At 33.9% G+C, this 19624-nt stretch overlaps 1 protein-coding gene across 1 annotated transcript; it reads right to left on the bottom strand.

The window, feature by feature from the left end:
- Positions 1 to 17685: 17685 nt before the first annotated feature.
- On the bottom strand, positions 17686 to 18506 carry LOC126682447 (NDR1/HIN1-like protein 12). Its single transcript, XM_050378148.1, has one exon. The coding sequence runs from the start codon at positions 18346 to 18348 to the stop codon at positions 17746 to 17748; it is 603 nt and encodes a 200-aa protein (XP_050234105.1). The 5' UTR covers positions 18349 to 18506; the 3' UTR covers positions 17686 to 17745.
- Between the last annotated feature and the right edge of the window lie 1118 nt (positions 18507 to 19624).

Raw genomic sequence — 19624 nt, 5'->3', positions numbered from 1 at the left:
TGCATTACCCTTCCCCGGTTCTTTAAGCATTTGAATCTTTCTTATTTAATTATGTTATTATCAAAATAACATAATATGATAAACAATCATTTTTCAAAACATATATTCGTATACTTTTCAAATCATACATTTCAAACACATACATATTCATATAGTCGTTCGTATATAAAAATACACGACTTTATGAATATCGACGAGTAATTAAAGTGTACTCACCACTTGCTATACATAACCTTTAAATAAGTGTCTCGGCATCTCAAGCCATACATCTCCGACCCTCGTCGGTAGTCGACTTGTCGTGTCTACGTAAATAGAATAATAGCAAGAATCAATAACAATTCTAATTTCAAATTTTCCATTTAAAGGCTGTTTTGCAGCTTACTTTGACTATCAACACGCTGATCTAAAATAGTTAGACCTCTAAACAAAAGTGACTTTCTTAAAGTTAAGAACGTCGCCTAAAACTTTTGTTTAGGTCTCAGACAACGATTAGCACCCGAAGGTGTCGGAAACTAGCCCGAAAGTTAAGACCTTGGGCTGTCCTAAATACAAAACTGTTCTGCACAATATAATGGTCTGCCTCATATGACCATGTTAGAGGCAGATTCAAGGAAAACTCAATAAACAATTGTAGAGGACACTTGCTAGTTTTTGTACCAACAAACAGAACCTGATTCGGAGTTACACAACTCCAAATATTTCCCTTGCAATATCACAGTTCTGCGGAGCATATTTCTGCAAAACGACAATCTAGTTCGTACATTCAATTCGTAATTATAACTTATCGAGACTTACACCTATCGATATTATATGTTTATAGCAGCAACCTAACTCAGTAACTACACATCAATACATACACAATCCCATGACATAATTATTGTTAGATTCACTCACTCAATCACACAACACAATTCCTTATCAAACACCTAATCATCTTTTATCAATCAAATTCATTTTAATTCATCCATATACCTTCACATCTAAGCATGAAATTCACATTTGAATCTCATGTCTTTCTCATGGTTCCATCGACAAAACCCTTGGCTCACTCTATCTCCAAATTCCAATCAACACTTAAGCATGATAATCATTATTTCTATACATAAATTTTGTCGGCTAATCTTCATCATCATAATAAATAACACATAGTAAATTTCAGAATATCTTCTCACCTTAATGTTGTCTTATGCCAAAGCTTTAATTATGAACAATTTCCATTAAATTCTTCATTCCAAAGCTCAAAACACCTTGCATCACATAATCAAACAAAAGCCCCAAACTGAGTTATAAATCCTAACTTTTCCTTTCCTTAATTCTCCACATACACCAAGGAATCATTAAATTAAAGATCTTACCATGTATACCTTAGAGTCTTATGATGATTAACATATAAAATGATCACTTTTGATGGAGAATTATTGAAGTCACGGTGGAGGAGAGGGTTCGGCCTCTTTAGGTGAAAGATGAGAGGTTTTGAGCCTTCTTGGCTTATGCTTAAAAAAAAGAATGAGTTATTCCCTTATAAGGGAAGTTTTGGCTAAAAGACCACTTTGGCTGAAAACGGCTAATTTGCACGTTAACTCAAATTCTTACTTAACCGTCGTGCTAAACATCCAAATGATATCAGAATTCCTTTTCCGATTAATTCTTACTTATTTTAAATTATAATAATCTTTTCTTTAGATTATTATTGGTTAAAAATTCCATTTTATCTCAAAGGGCAAAATTGTACTTTAACCCCTATTCTTACTTAATCGTCAAACTTACCTTTAAAAATGATTTCGTATCTTTACAAAACTTTGACAATTATTTATTAGCGTGAAAATTATTAACGAGGGCTTTAAAATTTATTTATTTCCTTTCCTTTTAATCCCGCTCAAATCTAATTCATCAAATAATAATTTCTCAATTAAATTATTATTTTATGGTGACTTCAATAGACCCTCTTTGGTATTGTCCATTCTTAATTTGATATTCTTGACCTTAATCTTTACGATTTAGCCTCGTGGCACTTTTACGTAATACCTAAAAATCTAGGTTATTACAATCTTCCCCCCTTATAAAAATTTGTCCTCGAATTCTCATAATCTTCTACTCTTACTTAACCAATCCTTTAACTTTTCCTTATTGATCTTTTCCTCCATGCTTTTGTTGCGCACTTTGACCAATTGTTCACTAACTGTTGACCTTACAGTTAGATTCATACTATCTTCCATCTTACATGATCCTTGGGTGGAGTTGTCTCGAAATACTTATCGAGAAACTTCTTATGCAAGTAACCTTTGTCTTGCAGTCTCCTTAGTACTTGATTCATATTCATTATTAATCAGTTCTCTTTCTTCGATCGTCTATGATACTTTCTTCTTTGCAAGTAGGGTTCATATCTCGTGACGTAACTAATCTTCTATGTTCAATCCCCTCATTCTAGGGGTACATTCGTTATTATTTTAAACGCAGTTGCTAGTACTTTACAAACATGTAAAGTAACATCGTTGTCATTGTATCTCAAACACAAGACTACTTTAAAAGATTTGCAATTTAAATCTCGATTCATTTCGTTTTGCATTACACTACTCGTCATTCTACATTACTCGATATATTACATATGTATGTTTTTATATAGGCCTAACAAGGTGATCATTCTTGTTCTATGCCTCTATGTACAGAGTTATTGTCTGAGTCTACTTACGTTTGAAAACTCATCCGTTTAAAATCACGTTTCTTTTCATATTCTCAAATCATGTCATAATTGTGCACCGGTGTGATGACTTCTCTCATCACAAGAGTTGCAAAGACACTCCTCTTTTCATTTCAGACATGCACAATGTATATGATGCATGTCCTATTAGTGAATACAATGATGATATTGTGATGCATTTCTATTCGTGTCAATGCAATGTCTTTACGATTCGTGTCCGAGCACATTTATGTCTATTCAAAACATCTCATTTCGATCAAATACTTTTCTTTTCATAAAACGGGTTTTACGTAAGTTTCTTTTGACATCAGACTCTGTATTGCTATCCATTCTTATCATTCGTGTACTATATGCATTCTTTACACATGTAAAGATGTAACTCTATTCGCGTGGTTTGGACGTCGTTCGTAAGGTACGTCCTAAACGTTCGTGTTTGCACTAGTCTAGCTCAAAAAGTCTGATCACTAATGAGCTTCTAGCGTTCAGACTTCACGATGTTTGCTTTGATCACATCGTTTATCTGGTTGTGTCTAACCATATGTGGTTGTGACAACTCTGTCTTCTAAGAAGACGGTCGATTCATGTTACCCATGATATTCTATTACACGGGATGTAGGAATTCCTTCGCGTAGTAACCTTGTTGTTCGCATTGAAGACATATATATGTTATGGCTTGACAACTACATATGTGCCTTCTAAGGATTCGTAGAGTTGGAACTTCCTTGTTCCAACTACAATTAATGGTTCTAGCCTTCTTGGCTAGTTTCTCCTTGTTTAACTTCTTTATGAGTCCGATCATATCAATTTTTGATCTTTTTACTCCTCTTATACTCGATTATTTCATATCATACTCCTTGTATTAATCTTCCTTGTATCACCTAGCCTACATGATACACTTCGTTGACTCATTCCTGATGGGTTTCTTGATCCATTCAATTTTTTTTATTATATACTGCCTTTAGCAGTGTCACTACTTTCATTCCTAGTACTTATCTCATTTACTGACCTTTGGGTCTGTTAACCCACTCTCTTCTATTTGGTCGAGTCTATCTTCTTGTCCTTGCAGAGAGCTTTTCCAACTCCTATGGCACTCGTTGATATTCTTTACACTCTTCACGTAATCCTGATCCTTGTGATCACTATCGTGTTCATCCTTTCTTTGCCACTATATTGGCATCTTATAACTTATTTGCAACAGTCTCCTGTAGATTTTGGTTTCCTTCTTACTGTATCCTCACTGTTCGCCTTATTGCGATTCCTTTTTTGGCTTACTATTAACTGTAGTACTAACCCTTGGGTTGAACTTATCGTTAATATCTTACTTTCCACTTAATCTCATAGTTTGTCCTTCGTCTGCTTGGAATTCACAAGCAGTTTGTTCCACTTCTTTAGTTTTAACTTATGTATGCCAATATCTAATTTCTATCCGTGTTTCTCTCTTCATGTTGATACTGTCTTTGTATCAACTGCCCTACCATTAACATACAAGTCTATATATCAGTTACTTCTACTGTTAACCGGTTAACATTGATGTTGGATTGTTACGGCACTCCCGGTGCCTGTAGATTTCCACTTTGTCTATACTAGGTTCCTCTGACCTTTGTCTCGTCCCTGGTCTCTATCGGCCGGATGGACTGGGTCACATTCGCCTTGATAAATTTTGGCCTCTTCTCAGGCCTTATGCACTTACTGTGCAACGGCAGGTGAAGCTAAAACATCAGAGGCCTTCTGGCTATCTGCAGCCACTACCTATTCCATAGTGGAAGTGGGAGCGGATTGCCATGGACTTTGTGGTTGGTTTACCACATACTCGACAGGGATACGATTTCATCTGGATGATAGTCGACCGTATGACTGAGTCGGCTCATTTCCTTCCAATCAAGGTTTCGTATCCTGCTTCGAAGTTTGCTAAGTTGTACATCGACATGATTGTCAGTTTACATAGTGTACCGGTTTCGATTGTTTCAAACAGAGGTTCTGTTTTCACTTCGAGGTTTTGGAAAGCTTTACAGGAATATTTAGGTTCTCGGTTGGATTTCATTACAGCTTTTCATCCTCAGACTGACGGTCAGTCTGAGAGGACTATTCAGACGTTGGAGGATATGCTCAGGATGTGCATTCTTGATTTTCAGGGTAGCTGGAATACTCATCTGCCGTTGATTGAGTTTTTCTACATCAACAGTTATCATGCGAGCATTGAGATGGCATATTATGAGGCTTTGTACGGATGCAAGTGTCGATCTCCTATCTGCTGGGAAGAGGTCGGTGAGCGTAAGTTGTCTGGTGCTGAGATTATTCAGGTTACCGCATAGAAGGTACCGTTGATTAAGCGTAGGTTGGAGACTGCGTTTAGTCGACAAAAGAGTTATGCTGACCCGAGGAGGAAAGACATTGAGTTTCAAGTTGGTGACTTTGTGTTTCTTCGGGTTTCTCTTATGAAAGGCATGGTTCGTTTTGGTGTCAAGGGAAAATTGGCACCGAGGTACGTTGGTCCTTACGAGATCTCAGAGAGGATTGGAGATGTGGCTTATCGTCTGGTTCTGCCGCCAGACATGTCTTTAGTACATCTTTTGTTTCATGTTTCTATGTTGAGGAAGTACATCTCAGATCTTTCACATGTGATTGTGCCTCAGAGCGTTGAGATTGACCAAGCGTTGTCTTATGAGGAACCAGTTGAGGTTGTTGATACGCAACTGCGTAGGTTGCGGAACAATGAGATTCTGATGGTCAAATTTCTGTGCGGATTCATTTTGTTGAGGACTGCACTTGGAAGACGGAGTCCGATATGAGGAAACGTTATCCTTTCCCCTTTACTTGAGGTACGTGTATCGTTGCTTATGTGTTTCTAGTTAATTGTTTGTGTGCTTGGTGTGCTTCTATGGTTATTTTTTTGTTGCGTTTTAAATTTGAGGACAATTTTTTACTAAGTTGGGGAGAATGTAATATCCCGCATTTTTCTTTTTATTATTTTTAATTTTTATTTTAATTTTGCATTTCGTCGAGGTTTAGGAAATTTACTATTATTATTATTAAATATTTTTATTTGAGTCGTTCGTTGATTCGATCGTGATTCAATTCGTGTTTGTTTTGTATTATTAAATCTAAAAAAAAAGAGAAAAAAAGGAAAAAAAATAAATGGATAGAAACCATGCATGCAAAATAAAAACCCCATGTCTTATTCTTTTATTATCCACGTAACTAGGCCCTTTTTTTTGTTTGTAACATGAAAGGCCCATGCCTTTAATATATTAGAAAGTCCAATTCAATTTGTTACACATAAGAATTGCAGAATCATCTTCTTCTTCGTGTATATATGCCTCTGTTTCATTTTTTGTAAACCTATTTTCTTTCTTTCGTTTTTAAACATAACCCTAGCCGCCATATGCTCTGAAACATCCTGAGATATCGTCTTCATCATTCCCTTCCTTTATCCTTAATTCGGTAAGATTAACGTCACTTTTCTCGTTATTCCGTTTGATATCGCTTTTGCCGTTTCTAACTCAAATCTCCATCGTTTAGCATCAAATTGAAGCGTATTTTGTTGGTTACATCTATATTCTTCATTATCTATCATCCCTACGTGTTGGAATCGAAAACGGTACGTAAAATCCTTCTGTTCGGATGCCGTTTCGTTTCGTCGCTTCTTTGTTGTCACCTTGTCTTATGGTTTTATGGCTGCCATAAACTTATTGCTTGTTTAAGAAAGTTTTATTCTTGAAGTCTCTAACTGAGCATGACTTGAGATGTTGATTTAATTGATTAGGTTGTCTCAGTAATGTTAACAACAATAACTCCATTGTTACAAGTTGGCCGAATCCTTAGGTTACAGTCAACAAAATTTCTTAGGTTATACTTCTCCTTGCTGCCAAATTGTATGGGATTATGGGCATAAATATTATTTGGTTAAATCAAAATCTCACTATTGTTGACGTGGTGTGATGGTTGGTCGAGTTCGCAGATTTATTCATGATGTTGTTGCCAAGGGTTTCGTTGTTGTGTATGAATGTTACTGTTATGATTCTCTTAATTAGGGGATTAGCCATTTGGGTTTTTGTATGTGGGTTATGATATGATAATTACTATTAGTGTTGTTTAGTTTCCATTGTTTCTGGATGCAGCTCATGGTTGTCCTGTTTCTTCCGCCATGCATATGGGCTCTTTTGTTTTGCCATTTTGATGTTGCTACTGTTATATGGATTCATGGCTTATGGTTTCTTTGTGATTTCTTGTTATTGAGATATCATAATTTGAAAACAGTAATAATAGATTCAAATGGTTTTGGTATTTTGGTTTCATAGTTTACTTTTGTTGACATTAGATTTTTAAACTAAAGATTTATGTTTATTGAATTATAATTTTAATTGTCGTTAATTATTATTATCGAAATGATAATTATGTATAAACTTTAAATCAAATAATTACTTGGTAATTATCGTTTACTTTAAAGGCTTAGCGTGCCAATTTGGCTAAAATTACATTTTTAAATGTTATAACGTTTTCTTAACTTACTTTAGTTAAGTTTTGGTTTGTAACTTGGGTTACTTGGATTTGAAGTTATTGAATTCAATTTTTTTAAATTATGGTTATTTATCAAATTATTTTATAATTATAAACTATGGTTTATAATTCGATTTAATTTGTGGGTTGGGTTAGACTTAGTTCGCCCGACATGTGATGTTAGCTTGGCAGTTATCGGTAACTCGGCTAACCCACTATTTGGAATTTAAACCGATTTATTATTTATTATTCATTTAAATAATATTTTTTCTAAATGGATTTTAAATGCGGGAACTCAATAGACGTGATTGTTTATGGCTTTATTATTGTTTGAGTATTGTGTTACTCTGACTTGGCTTTATATTGAATTGTTGTTTATGCTAGTGCTATGTGGTATTTAGTACTCTCTAAAGTTAGGGTCTGTTTATTTTTTCAATTATGATTTTGTACCTTGTCTAGACCCGTCGACTGTTTGTACTTCAGAGGCGAAGTCTCGGTTGCCCCCGAGCATGTGGTTTTATGCGGGTGCATTGTTTTAAATGTGTTATCTTGGTTATTCGCAAGGCTAGCTACGAGTTTTGGTACGCTTACTAAGTGGTTGCTTTCACTTGGGTGAATACTTGTTGGCTGATTCACCATGTTGTAATTATATTGTTAATTTTACTTGTATTGAGGATTTTTGTTTCATTCTTAAGAATTAATATGCGTACTCGTGCTGCGGCTCAACAAAATGTTGATGCTGATGACGCGATCTCTATGGAGATGGACCAGAATGAACCGGAGGTTAAAGCTGGTTGAGGATTAGCGGGTAGAGGCCAGGCTGGCCGAGGTCAAGCTGGTCGGGGTCAAGCTAGTCGAGGTTAAGCTGGTCGGGGTCAAGCTAGTCGAGGTAGAGGTGCAAGACGAGGTGGTGTAGCAGGTGCTCAAGCACCAGGTGCGGCACAACCAACATTGAAGCTTCTGACTTCAACACGTTTTTAGCTGGAGTTGCTGCTTTACAGATTAACCAGGTTCAGCTGCAAGCGAGACAAGTCGCTATGCAGAATCAGTATGCAGTGTTGGGTCAGATTGTTCAGCAGTAGCAACCACAGGCTGGTGGTACTGCTGTAGGTGGTGTCAGAACCACTAATTGGGATCTAATGTTGGCTTACATGAGGCTGAAGCCGACAGAGTTTGACGGTTCTAGTGACGCGCTGGATTTTCTCGAGGAGGTTGAGCAGAATGCTCGGCGACTTCAGACTATTGATCGTCAGACCATCGTCCTTGTTGAGACGTCTATGAAGAGTCCACCTGGGGACTGGTTTCATAGAGCCATTCATCCTGAGATGGATACTATTATTTGGGCTAATTTTGTGGCGAGATTCAGAGGATTCTTCTTGCGATTTTCCGTGACAGAGGGTCACAGAGACAAAGTGCTCACACTTTCTAGAGATGATAGGTCAGTATCCGAGTACACGACAGAGTTCGTGAGGTTGAGTCGGTTTGCTCCAGACATGTAGGCAGATCCGATGAGAGTGAACGACAGATATGTCAAGGGCTTGGGCCATGAGTTTGTGAGTTTGTTGACTGAGACGTGCAGAGACTTTACTAACGTGGTGGATAGTGCTAGTCGTCTGGAGAGCACATTGTTACAGTTTGGGAAGATTGCAGATCCTTCTAAGACTAAGAAGTCTTCTGGCACTGGACATTAGAGTGGTGGTGGTAGCTACCAATCAACACCTTCCCAGTACAAGAACAAGAAGAGGGGTGTCAAGAAGAGTTATCAGCCTTATACCTACAGTTCAGGCAACAATGGTAGCAGCCGCAGTTTTGGGCGTGGTAACAATGGAGGTGCTAGTTTTCCTTTCTGCCAGAATTGCAGACGTCGACATCCGCGCGAGTGTCGTTTAGCACCAGTAGGTTGTTTTACTTGCGGCCAGCCGGTTCACTTAGCCAGAGAGTGTCAGGCATCTGGGCAGCAGATGTCGGCGGCTAGTGTTGCTCAGGTGTCTTATCAGAGATCAGCATTTTCTGCACCGGTGGGATTTTCTCAACCTGCCGCTTCTTTTGGTGAATAGCTGGGCCGAGGTTCTTGAGGGCGAGGTTTTGGAGGCCGTGGCAACGGCGGTAGAGGTTCTAGCAGCTACAGTGTTGGGCAGAGTTCACAGCAGCAGAGTCAAGGACAGGCCAAAGTTTACGCCTTGACTCTCCAGTATGCCCATACATCTAACGCAACGGTGCAAGGTACTCTTAAGATTTTTTTCGCAGACGCTCTTGTTTTGTTTGATGCGGGTGCAACCCATTATTTTGTGTCTACGTATTTTGTTGCCAAGTTGGGTAACACCAATGGTTTTGAACGAACCTTTATCTATTTCTACTCCCTTGTCTGACTGTGTGATGGTGGATGTTGTGTATCCATCGTGTCCTGTGGTTATCCATGGAAGAGATTTGTATTCTGATTTGATTGTTTTGGATGTTCTCACTTTCGACGTGATTTTGGGGACGGATTGGCTTGCACGCCATTATGCTTCGATCGACTGTCGAGGGAAGTCGGTTGAATTTCGGATTCCAGGTGATCTACCCTTTTCTTTTCAAGGGGAGAAGACGGAGACACCTAAGAATTTGATTTCTGTAATCAAGACAAAACAAATGATTGAGTAAGGGTTGTCAAGCTTTCTTAACTGTGGTTCGAGATGTGTATGCTGAGGTGGGCAGTGTAAACAGTGTCCCTATAGTGAATGAATTCATTGATGTTTTTCCAGAGGAGTTACTTGGATTTCCACCTGATCGGGATATCGAGTTCTGCATAGACGTTGTTTCTATAACTGGTCCTATTTCGATACCGCCGTATCGGATGGCTCCTGCTGAACTGAAGGAGTTGAAGGAGCAGTTGCAAGAACTGTTGGACAGTGGTTTCATCAGACCGAGTACTTCTTCGTGGGGTGCTCCAGTTCTGTTTGTCAAGAAGAAGGATGGTTCCTTTCGACTGTGTAAGTTGAATAAGGTTACCATCAAGAATTGATATCCTCTCCTCGCATCGACGACTTGTTTGATTAGTTGCAGGGTGTGAAGTGTTTTTCCAAGATTGACTTGAGATCCGGGTATCATCAACTTCAGATTCGGGATGTCGATGTGCCTTAGACTGCTTTTAGAACGCGTTATGGGCATTTTGTGTTCCTGGTTATGTCGTTTGGGTTGACTAATGCACTAGCAGCGTTTATGGACATGATGAATCAGGTTTCCAAGCCGTTTTTGGATCAGTTTGTTATCGTCTTCATTGATGACATCCTGATTTATTCTCAGAATGAGGAGGAGAATTCTTATCACTTGAGGATGATCTTACAGAGTGAGGGGCTTTGTAAATGAGACGTGATCATTTAAGTGTTCATTATTATTACTATGATTATTATTATGATTATGATTATTATTATTATTATTATTATTATAATTATTATTATTATTATTATTATTATTATTATTAGTGATGAAATTTATTTACTCTCGTAATTAGTACGTAATTTACCCTTTTAGTGATGATTTTTAATACCCTCGTTAAATTTTCATCATTAAAAGTGATATTTTTTGTAGTGCTGATCATAAAAGTTTGAAGTGCATACTGAATCAAAAAGAACTGAATTGGAGACAGCGAAGATGGATAGAACTTCTGAAAGATTATGATCTTACAATAAAGTATCACCCTGTAAAAGCTAATGTAGTAGCTGATCTGTTTTATATACAGACGGTAAAGATTTTATTATTGCTTGAATTGAGAATACTTATGAAGAATTAAATGAAAGTGAAAATGGAGCTTTATTAGCTATTTTGAAGGCCCGTCCTATTCTGATTGAAAGAATTAGGGATGCTCAGAATCAGGATGAGAAATTTGTGAAATTCAGAGGTGAAGCAGGATAATAAAAATAAGTTTAATGTTTCTGATGAAGGCACTCTACTGTACAAAGGTAGATTACGTGTTCATAATATTGATATATTGAAAAGAGAAATAATGGAGGAAGCGCATAATTCAGCCTATTCTATGCATCCAGGGAGTACAAAAATGTATCATACTCTGAAAAAAAACTAATGGTGGTCGGGAATGAAGAAATAAATTGCAGAATTTGGGTCTAGATGTTTAACATGCCAGCAAGTTAAAGAAGAGCACCAGCATCCAGCAGGTTTGCTACAACCACTTTCTATTCCTGAATGGAAATGGAAACATGTGACTATGTATTTTGTTGTTGGGTTACCTAGGACTCAACAGGGACATGACGCGATATGAATTATTATTGATAGACTAACAAAAGCAGCACATTTTCTTCCTATAAAGGTAAACTATCCTCTTGATAAACTTACTGAGATTTAGACTAGCGAGATAGTTAGACTACATGGTGTTCCATATTCTATTGTGTCTGATAGGGATCTGAGATTTACATCAAGGTTTTGGCAAAGCTTATAACTAGCTTTGGGTACTAAACTGAAGTTCAGTACAACTTTTCATCCACAGACAGATGAGAAATCAGAACGAACTATTCAAACCTTAGAGGATATGTTACGTGCATGCATGATTGAATTTAAAGGTAGTTGGGATAAATATGTGCCACTCATGGAGCTTGTATACAACAATAGCTATCATTCTAGTTTGGGAATGGCTCCTTATGAAGCATTATATGGTAGAAGATGCAGAACACCAGTGTGTTTGGATGAAATTGGGGAAAAACAGTTAATAGGCCCAGAAATTATTTAAATCACTACATAAAAAGTTCAATTAATCAGAGATCGCCTCAAGGAGTCCCAAGATAGACAAAAGAGCTATGCTGATTTAAAGAGAAAGCCGATTGAGTATAGTGTGGGTGATAAAGTGTTTCTCGAGATTTCTCTATGGAAAGGGATATTAAGATTTGGTAAGCGAGGAAAACTAAGTCCAAGGTTCATTGGTCCATATGAAGTAATCGAGAAAATTGGTCCAGTGGCTTATAGGTTAGCCTTACCTCCAGAGTTATCACAGATTCATAACGTCTTTCATGTTTTAATGCTACGGAGATACAGGAGTGATCCTAGTCACATCTTACAGGTTCAACCTATAGAGCTGAAGGATGATTTATCATATGAAAAAGAACCAGTTACTATTTTAGCAAAGGAGGATAAATAGTTAAGAAATAAGGTTATTCCTCTAGTAAAAGTATTGTGAAAACATCATGGAAGTGAGGAAGCAACTTGGGAACAAAATGAGGATATGAGAAGTCGATACCCTCATCTATTCTAGCTTAATTTCGAGGACAAAATTTCTTAAGATGGGGAGAATTGTCACACCCGTACTCTTATGTTAGATTGTGCATTCATTAAACATTCATTATCATGCATTAAAATGCTAGAGTTTAATTATCATGTCAATTGATTAGTTTGAAAATTATTAGGACTCATTTGAAATGAAAGTTTGACGATAAGTTAATTAAACTAATTCGAATGAAAACAATAAAAGGTTAGGGATTAAAGGTGGACTAAAAGAACATAGGAAGGACTTAATGTTCATTTGTTCTTGATGGATATCCTTAAAAGAATTGATGTCTTATAGTTTTCATGTTAATATCAAATGACAATTATATCCTTAAAAGAATTGATGTCTCAAAACTAAGTCTTATAACCTTATGTAAATTGTAACTTGATATGTATTATATCATAACTAAAGAGAGCAAATTTGAAATATTCACTTCCTAAATTTATTTCAGAAATCTAAACCTAAAATCTCCATGTTCTAAGGCTCTAGGAAGAGTGGAAAACCTAATTGGTAAGTTTCTCTATCCATTTATATCTTTGAGATGAAGTATAGCACTTTGTTGCCTTATTCTGTTTTGTTGCATAAATTTTAGCCTTGGTATTGTGAACGTAAGTCGAGTTATATAACTTCAAATTGAGTAATTCTAGATTCCAAAGAAACTATAGAGTGTCTCCTACAAATTTTATTCTTTGAGTTTGATCTGAGTCTGTCGGTTGGATACCGTAAATTACCCCGACAGTTTATTATTTCAGTTGTAAAAGCAGTTAGACCTCACCTCACTAAAATTTGCATAATTCATTTCTCAGATGTTGAAATGATGAAATTATTTTTGATTTCAATTTTAGACTCAAAGGGATATTTCACCGAAGGGTTTGTTAAAATTATATCTATATTATTCACATGACATGTTTTATTAGAGGCTTAATGTTCTGCCTACTAAGGCAGATTTGCTGTCAAGTTTATAATCATGCATAAATCATATAGAAATCCATTTGTAGGAGCTGAATTTAGGTCAAATAAATATTAGATATATGTATAAGTGTGTATGTGTTGTGATGGCGTTTTTCAATTTACATTGTTCATTTAGGTGCTCGTTTTGGCAACGACGGTACAAGTAGGAAGTAAGGCGGCTTGTGAAGCGATTTTGGAATAGTTTTACTAGTTGTGTGGTGAGTAGATATACTAGCCCTTGCTACTGAAATCAAATTGCTATTTTGATATTCAAAGTGTTAAGGTTTATTGTGTTTTAAGTAGTTATATATGATTATTTTGATAATGCACGAAAGGTGTTCGAGAAAATGTTACTTTGAACATTTTAAATGATACATTATGCAATGTTGTTTATAAATGAAAGATGTTTTGACTTAAATAAATATGTGAATTTGATCATGGTTAAGTTATTATCCTTTTGATATGTTGATTTATCGGTTATGAAAGTGTATTGTCTTCTGGCAATTCGATAGTGGTTCAATTTGGTTAAGTTTTTGATGAGAATTTGAAATGATTTTATTATTGAATTGTATTGAGTTTTGATGAAATGATTTGAGATTTCTTTTATATGATATGCCTACTCTGTAATGATATATTTGGGAGGTGCTGAGTTGTGATATGCACTTGGTTATGTGCTGAGTTAGTTATATGCACATGTGAGATATTGTGAGTGTCTATGCACATTCAACATAGGGCACTTGATTGATGGTCAGTGAAGGGAGAAGGGCTAAGCCGTGTTAATGATGGAGAAGGGTTAGCCATCAAGTGTTCCTAGATATGTTGGTTAGACTGTAGATCAGTGTTGTCTTCCTGATTACAGGTCTATGGTTTATGTTATTGTTACTGAGTAATATATCAATGTTATAATTGATGATTAATACGAACTATGTTTTCATATTTAAAGTAAAATTGTTTTGATATTGTTTATATTTGTAAATGCTTTTGAGATGAAATTTAAAAGTAATTTGTGTTTTAAGTATTTGTTACTATATGATATACTTACTTTAAGTATTTAAATGTTTTATGCTTTTTATGTCTATTCACTTAACTTTCGCTCATTTTAGTTGTTTTAAAACCTTTTTAATTAGCAAGGCAGTCTACAATACAGTTGATCATAGAGGGAGTTGGACTTTGGGTTTAGGTTTGAGACATAGAGGTTGGCCAAATCTCCAAGCTTTGAGATGCCTTGATGTTTTTGTTTAGAATAAACTTATTTGTACCTAAATATATATATTTTGAATCATCTGTATAAAAATTTATTACAATACTTAGTTTTTACACAATGGTTTAAATATAATATTGAATAAAGGTTTTTCATACATTTGTGCTTAATTATTTATAGAATACATTTTAAAATGTTGATTTGGAGATAAAGATATTTTAAATAACTGTCAATCTCGTGATAAGTAAGGCGAGTCTGACACAAGATGACTTAATAAACTCTATCTCACTTAGACATCCGGTTTTAGGATTTATGCATGTAAAATTTATCCAAACTAGCTAGTTACCTGTTATCCGATAAACATCCTATGGTTAGATGTGTGTTTAGGAGTACTTTTAACTTGCCTCACATGCAAAATAGAGTCATATGCACGTCTTATGTGGTTTCCTTTATCGCTGTCATATGTGTTATATTTTCAGTATACTATATTATGAATTGCATGAATGTCGAGATGAGAATAATTGAATATGTATTGTAAATAAAAATTTAATCGATAAGCCAGTACACGAGTTTCGGTAGAATGTCCACGAATCCAGTCTTTTGATCTAATGTAAGGCGGTCTCGCCCATAAGAGTGAGGGATCTACCTAGTCGGTATAAAAGGCATTTCCTAACTGAGTTAGCTGGCAACTCCATTTTACAAACTTTTTAGATCCAAAGTCAGCCATAAGTCTGGGCGAGCAACCCTCAAACCCCGCTCCGTTCACAAGCGTGTTTTGCAATTTTAACATGAACTTTAAATTTTAATAATTTAATACATGAACTGTTAAGATTTTGTAATTCTAAACACCGAACAATTTTTCGTCAAAAGAAATGCTGATGGAAGCATCAGAATAAACATTGTTCGGTGTTCATATAAATATTTTTTTTCATAGAAAAATACTCGGTGTTTAAAATAGCAAAAATTTAAAAATTAGTATCTAAAATTACTAAAATTGAAAGTTCATATTAAAATTACAAAATACGTTAAAATTTGTAAATTTTTTTAAAGCAATTAAACTATTAAAAAAAAGGTGATTGATATCTTTTGTTATCTTTGACAAGGAAAAAGCCCATATTTCCATATGCTTAATTTGCTTTTGTGAGATCGCCGAAATGTTTTCTTTTCTTGGTTAGGTGTTCTGCATTATAAAAGATTGCACTTTTCTATTCCAATTTAATAAATTATTTTATAAAAATATATTTAAATTTAATTACCAACATTTACTTTAAAATATGTTTTACTTAACCCTTATTTTTATGTTTTTCAATTAATATATTTTGAACATATTGTTTTTTTAAATAATATATAAATAGATAATAAAATAATTTATATAAAGGTAAAATTTTATTTATTAAATTATCTTCAATTTTATTAATTAGATTGAGAAAGAAAAACTATGAGTGATTGATTCTTAATTTATTTATTAAATTATTTTTAATTTTATTAATTAGATTGAGGAAAAAAATTAGGAATATTTGATTCTGAAAATCATTGCATTTTTTATTTTTTTTATTTCAGGTACCAAATCTCAGTTACAAACTACGGGTAATTCAAGATGCCACCTAAATATTTAGATATGAAAATTCTTTTTCAAAAATTAAGGTTCAATAATAAAAATAATCATTAACTAAAATGAAAAAAAACCGTTTATTGTTTTCTAAATTAAAGTCTCAAAATTAATTATCCAAAATTATGTTCTTAGATATTTAATAAGTCATCCAAAATTAAATTTGTTAAGTAGATTTCATTGAACCCGTTTATCGTTTTCAAGAAGCACCACCAAAGAAAATTAAAGAGTTCTACATTTTTTAAGAACATGGTAAAGATATATTCATGTGACTTGAATAAGTAGTCTCAAAGCATATAATTTACTTGTGCAAGTGAAATACATATTCTCTATAAATATAGAACAAAAGAAAGCAAATAGCAATAATGAACACTTGAAATCTTCGTCCAGTGGCCAAGATCTTAGAATGGTGTATGAAATTAGAGTTCGATTTCTAATTTTTTTCAGGCGATGTTGTCTGATTAAAAAAAAATCTAACACTAATCACTAACTCTCGCTAACTTCCACTAATAATTAGAGTAAATCTATCTTTGATAAAAAAAAAAGTAAAAATAATAATAACTACACATGACTAATTTATTATATAAAATTATCTGTTAATGCTTAGTTATTTCACTAATCAATCATCACTGAAAATGGTTACGATTATCTTGTATGATTTTGGTACCATTTTTGAAGACATGAATAATTTAGAGTTAATGTCATAAAAATTCATCAGGTTTACACGTTTTCTGAATTTAATCACGTTCTTTAAAAAATGTGATTAAATAAGAAAACATGTAAAATTTGTGAAATTTATGACATTATCCCAATAATTTAAGTCTAAATGTAATTGATATTATAGACTATAATATATTTTATAATAGGCAAAATGAATTTATTTACCCACAATTAAAGAGGTTTTATCAAATATATGATCTTTGAATTTTGTCAATTTGGTCCGTCATTTATGCAATTTTTGCCAAATATACCCAACACTCATTCGAATTTGGTCAGATATAGCCAAATATATCCAAGTCTTGGGTATATTTAGCAAAAATCAAATAAATGATGGATTAAACTGGCAAAATACAAAGATTATGATATATTTGGCAAAACCCTATAGTTGTGGGTAGATAAGTCCATTTTGCCTTTTATAATTTTAATATGAACTTTCAATAATTGTATTTTAGTGATTTGCAACTAGACTCACCGGAAAAAAAATCCAATCAAATTGTTGATCATGTGTACGCCGGAACCCATCTTGCTATGTCTTTCATTTTGGGACTTTGCGGTTCCGCATTACCACCGATTAATCATATATTTAATCGGTGATTAGAATTATAGGAAAAGCAAAATTTAGATTTTGAATTAAAAAAAATAGCAAAAAACGATATAGTTCTTGATGTTATTTACATTTAATGCAATTATTTAAGATCAAAAAAGAGATTGTTATGTGCAAAATTATATGATAAATTATCTCCAAAAAAATGGAGAAATTTACTAAGTAAAATTTTATTTAAAATAATTAAGGAAAAAAGAAAGAAATGAATCACTAATTATTTTGCCTTAGATGTGCATCGCTTTGGAATGTAGGTTCCATTAGATATATGAAACTTGAGCTGACAATTCAAATGACATTGAAATCTAACCGAACCAAGAGGACCAACTCTCCATCTTGCTCTTGCATTTCCTTTTAAATCGAACCTAACTTCGTCTTCATTCAAGAACACATCTATATCTTTCATTTGTGAAGGATCCAACGGTATCGGAGTTGACGTAGCGACATAGTTAAAATCTTTCGTGTCGTTTTTCCGCACTTCATACGCCCCCGCTACTAAATGGGCTATCGCTATTCCGTCAAAAAACAGCGTAAGATTCATGCCCGAAAAGCTAGCATGAGCTTTGGTGTTGTCGTTTTCCGACCGGACTATTATGGTTACTTGCGTTACAAGTATCCCCGCTAGGTCGTACTGGAAATGGTCGAGATGAGCATTAACTACGCTGATGATCGGAATTCTTGGATGAATAACCAAGTAGCCGACGAAGACGATGATGCCTACAATAATTACCGCTATGGTTAGAATCGAGCATAGAATCGCGACAAGCCACCAGAAAAGACTAGTTTTCTGGGGATCATGATGTTTCTTCAGCTTAGGCATTTGATATATTTAGTAATAATAAAAAAAGAAGAACAAATTGGGTGAAAGAGTAACAAGATGGAAGACATTAATAAGTGAAGAAATTAAAAGAATTGATGATGATGATGGGTTCTTGAAGCCTGTCTAGTAGGGAAGGTTAGGTATCTTCCTTTCCTAGTTTTAAAGCATTATGTGTTTTGTGTGTACTATACATATATATATATAATACTTAAATATTAACTTGTCCTCTTAGCTTATATGTGACAGGTGATTAACATCAAAAACTATTATTTTATCAATTAATCTTCTAAAATTTGCACTTCCTCTTTTTCTTTTCCATCTAGCCAAAATTTGATATATTAAATATAAAAGTGTTTTTTCTGTTTTTAATGTAAGAGTGTATACTAATATAATTTTATTAAGTAATTAATATTTTGACTCATTATTATTATAGTCATTTATAGAGACTAGTTTCGCATTACGTGCTATGCACGTGACTCGTAACGTAACTCTTCAATGAACATATTAGTAAATTTATTATAATTATATCAATTTTTTTATTTATAATTAATATTAAATTAGTTAAGAATTTTTGTAAAAATAAATATAATATATTCGGTTATTAAATTTTTTTTATACTGAATTTATTCTTTTTTTGGTTTTCTAATAACCATAATTAAATAATTAACTTAATTTTATTAATAATATCTTTAAAAATAATAAGATAGAAATTTAAATAATAATATATTAACTAAATATAGTATTTTATTTTTGTAACTCAATCAAACTAAAAAATAGGTATTCCTACTAATTTGGAAATAATTTAGTTATTTTTTACATACTAAAAACTAAATTGTAGATAATTTAGCTACCTATTTTAATTAGGACTTTAATTACAATAGTGATTAATTAAATAACTAATTAGTTAATGACTATAAAACCTTTATTTAGTAGTAAACTTAAAAGGATTGTTCAGTAAATTTGCCTGTTCCCCCCCCATCCGTGCTTTTATATATAGTATAGATGGATGAGTCTAAAATATAATAACTAACATTAATTTAAAATTTAAAAAGAAATATATTTTCAGATAAATACATTAAGTTAGATGGACAAATTAAAAAATAGAAAAAGTATTTTTTAGTAATTAGTAATAATTTTAATCAATTAGCCTAAATTTCAGAACAATTGGCTTCCCTACTGTTGTTTTTATAATTAAAATGTTTGGTCTTATTCACAACTTTTAAGAACTAATTAAAAATTTACTATTTAGTTTTAGTAATAATAGCCGTGTCCACAT

Source organism: Mercurialis annua, linkage group LG5 (genome assembly GCF_937616625.2).
Source record: "Mercurialis annua linkage group LG5, ddMerAnnu1.2, whole genome shotgun sequence".
In the NCBI taxonomy this organism is placed as follows: domain Eukaryota; kingdom Viridiplantae; phylum Streptophyta; class Magnoliopsida; order Malpighiales; family Euphorbiaceae; genus Mercurialis; species Mercurialis annua.
This window is presented reverse-complemented; position numbering and strand designations above follow the sequence as displayed.

Bases quoted from the DNA above. Each gene is read 5' to 3' on its own strand.
- LOC126682447 (XM_050378148.1), bottom strand. From the start codon at position 18,348: ATGCCTAAGCTGAAGAAACATCATGATCCCCAGAAAACTAGTCTTTTC.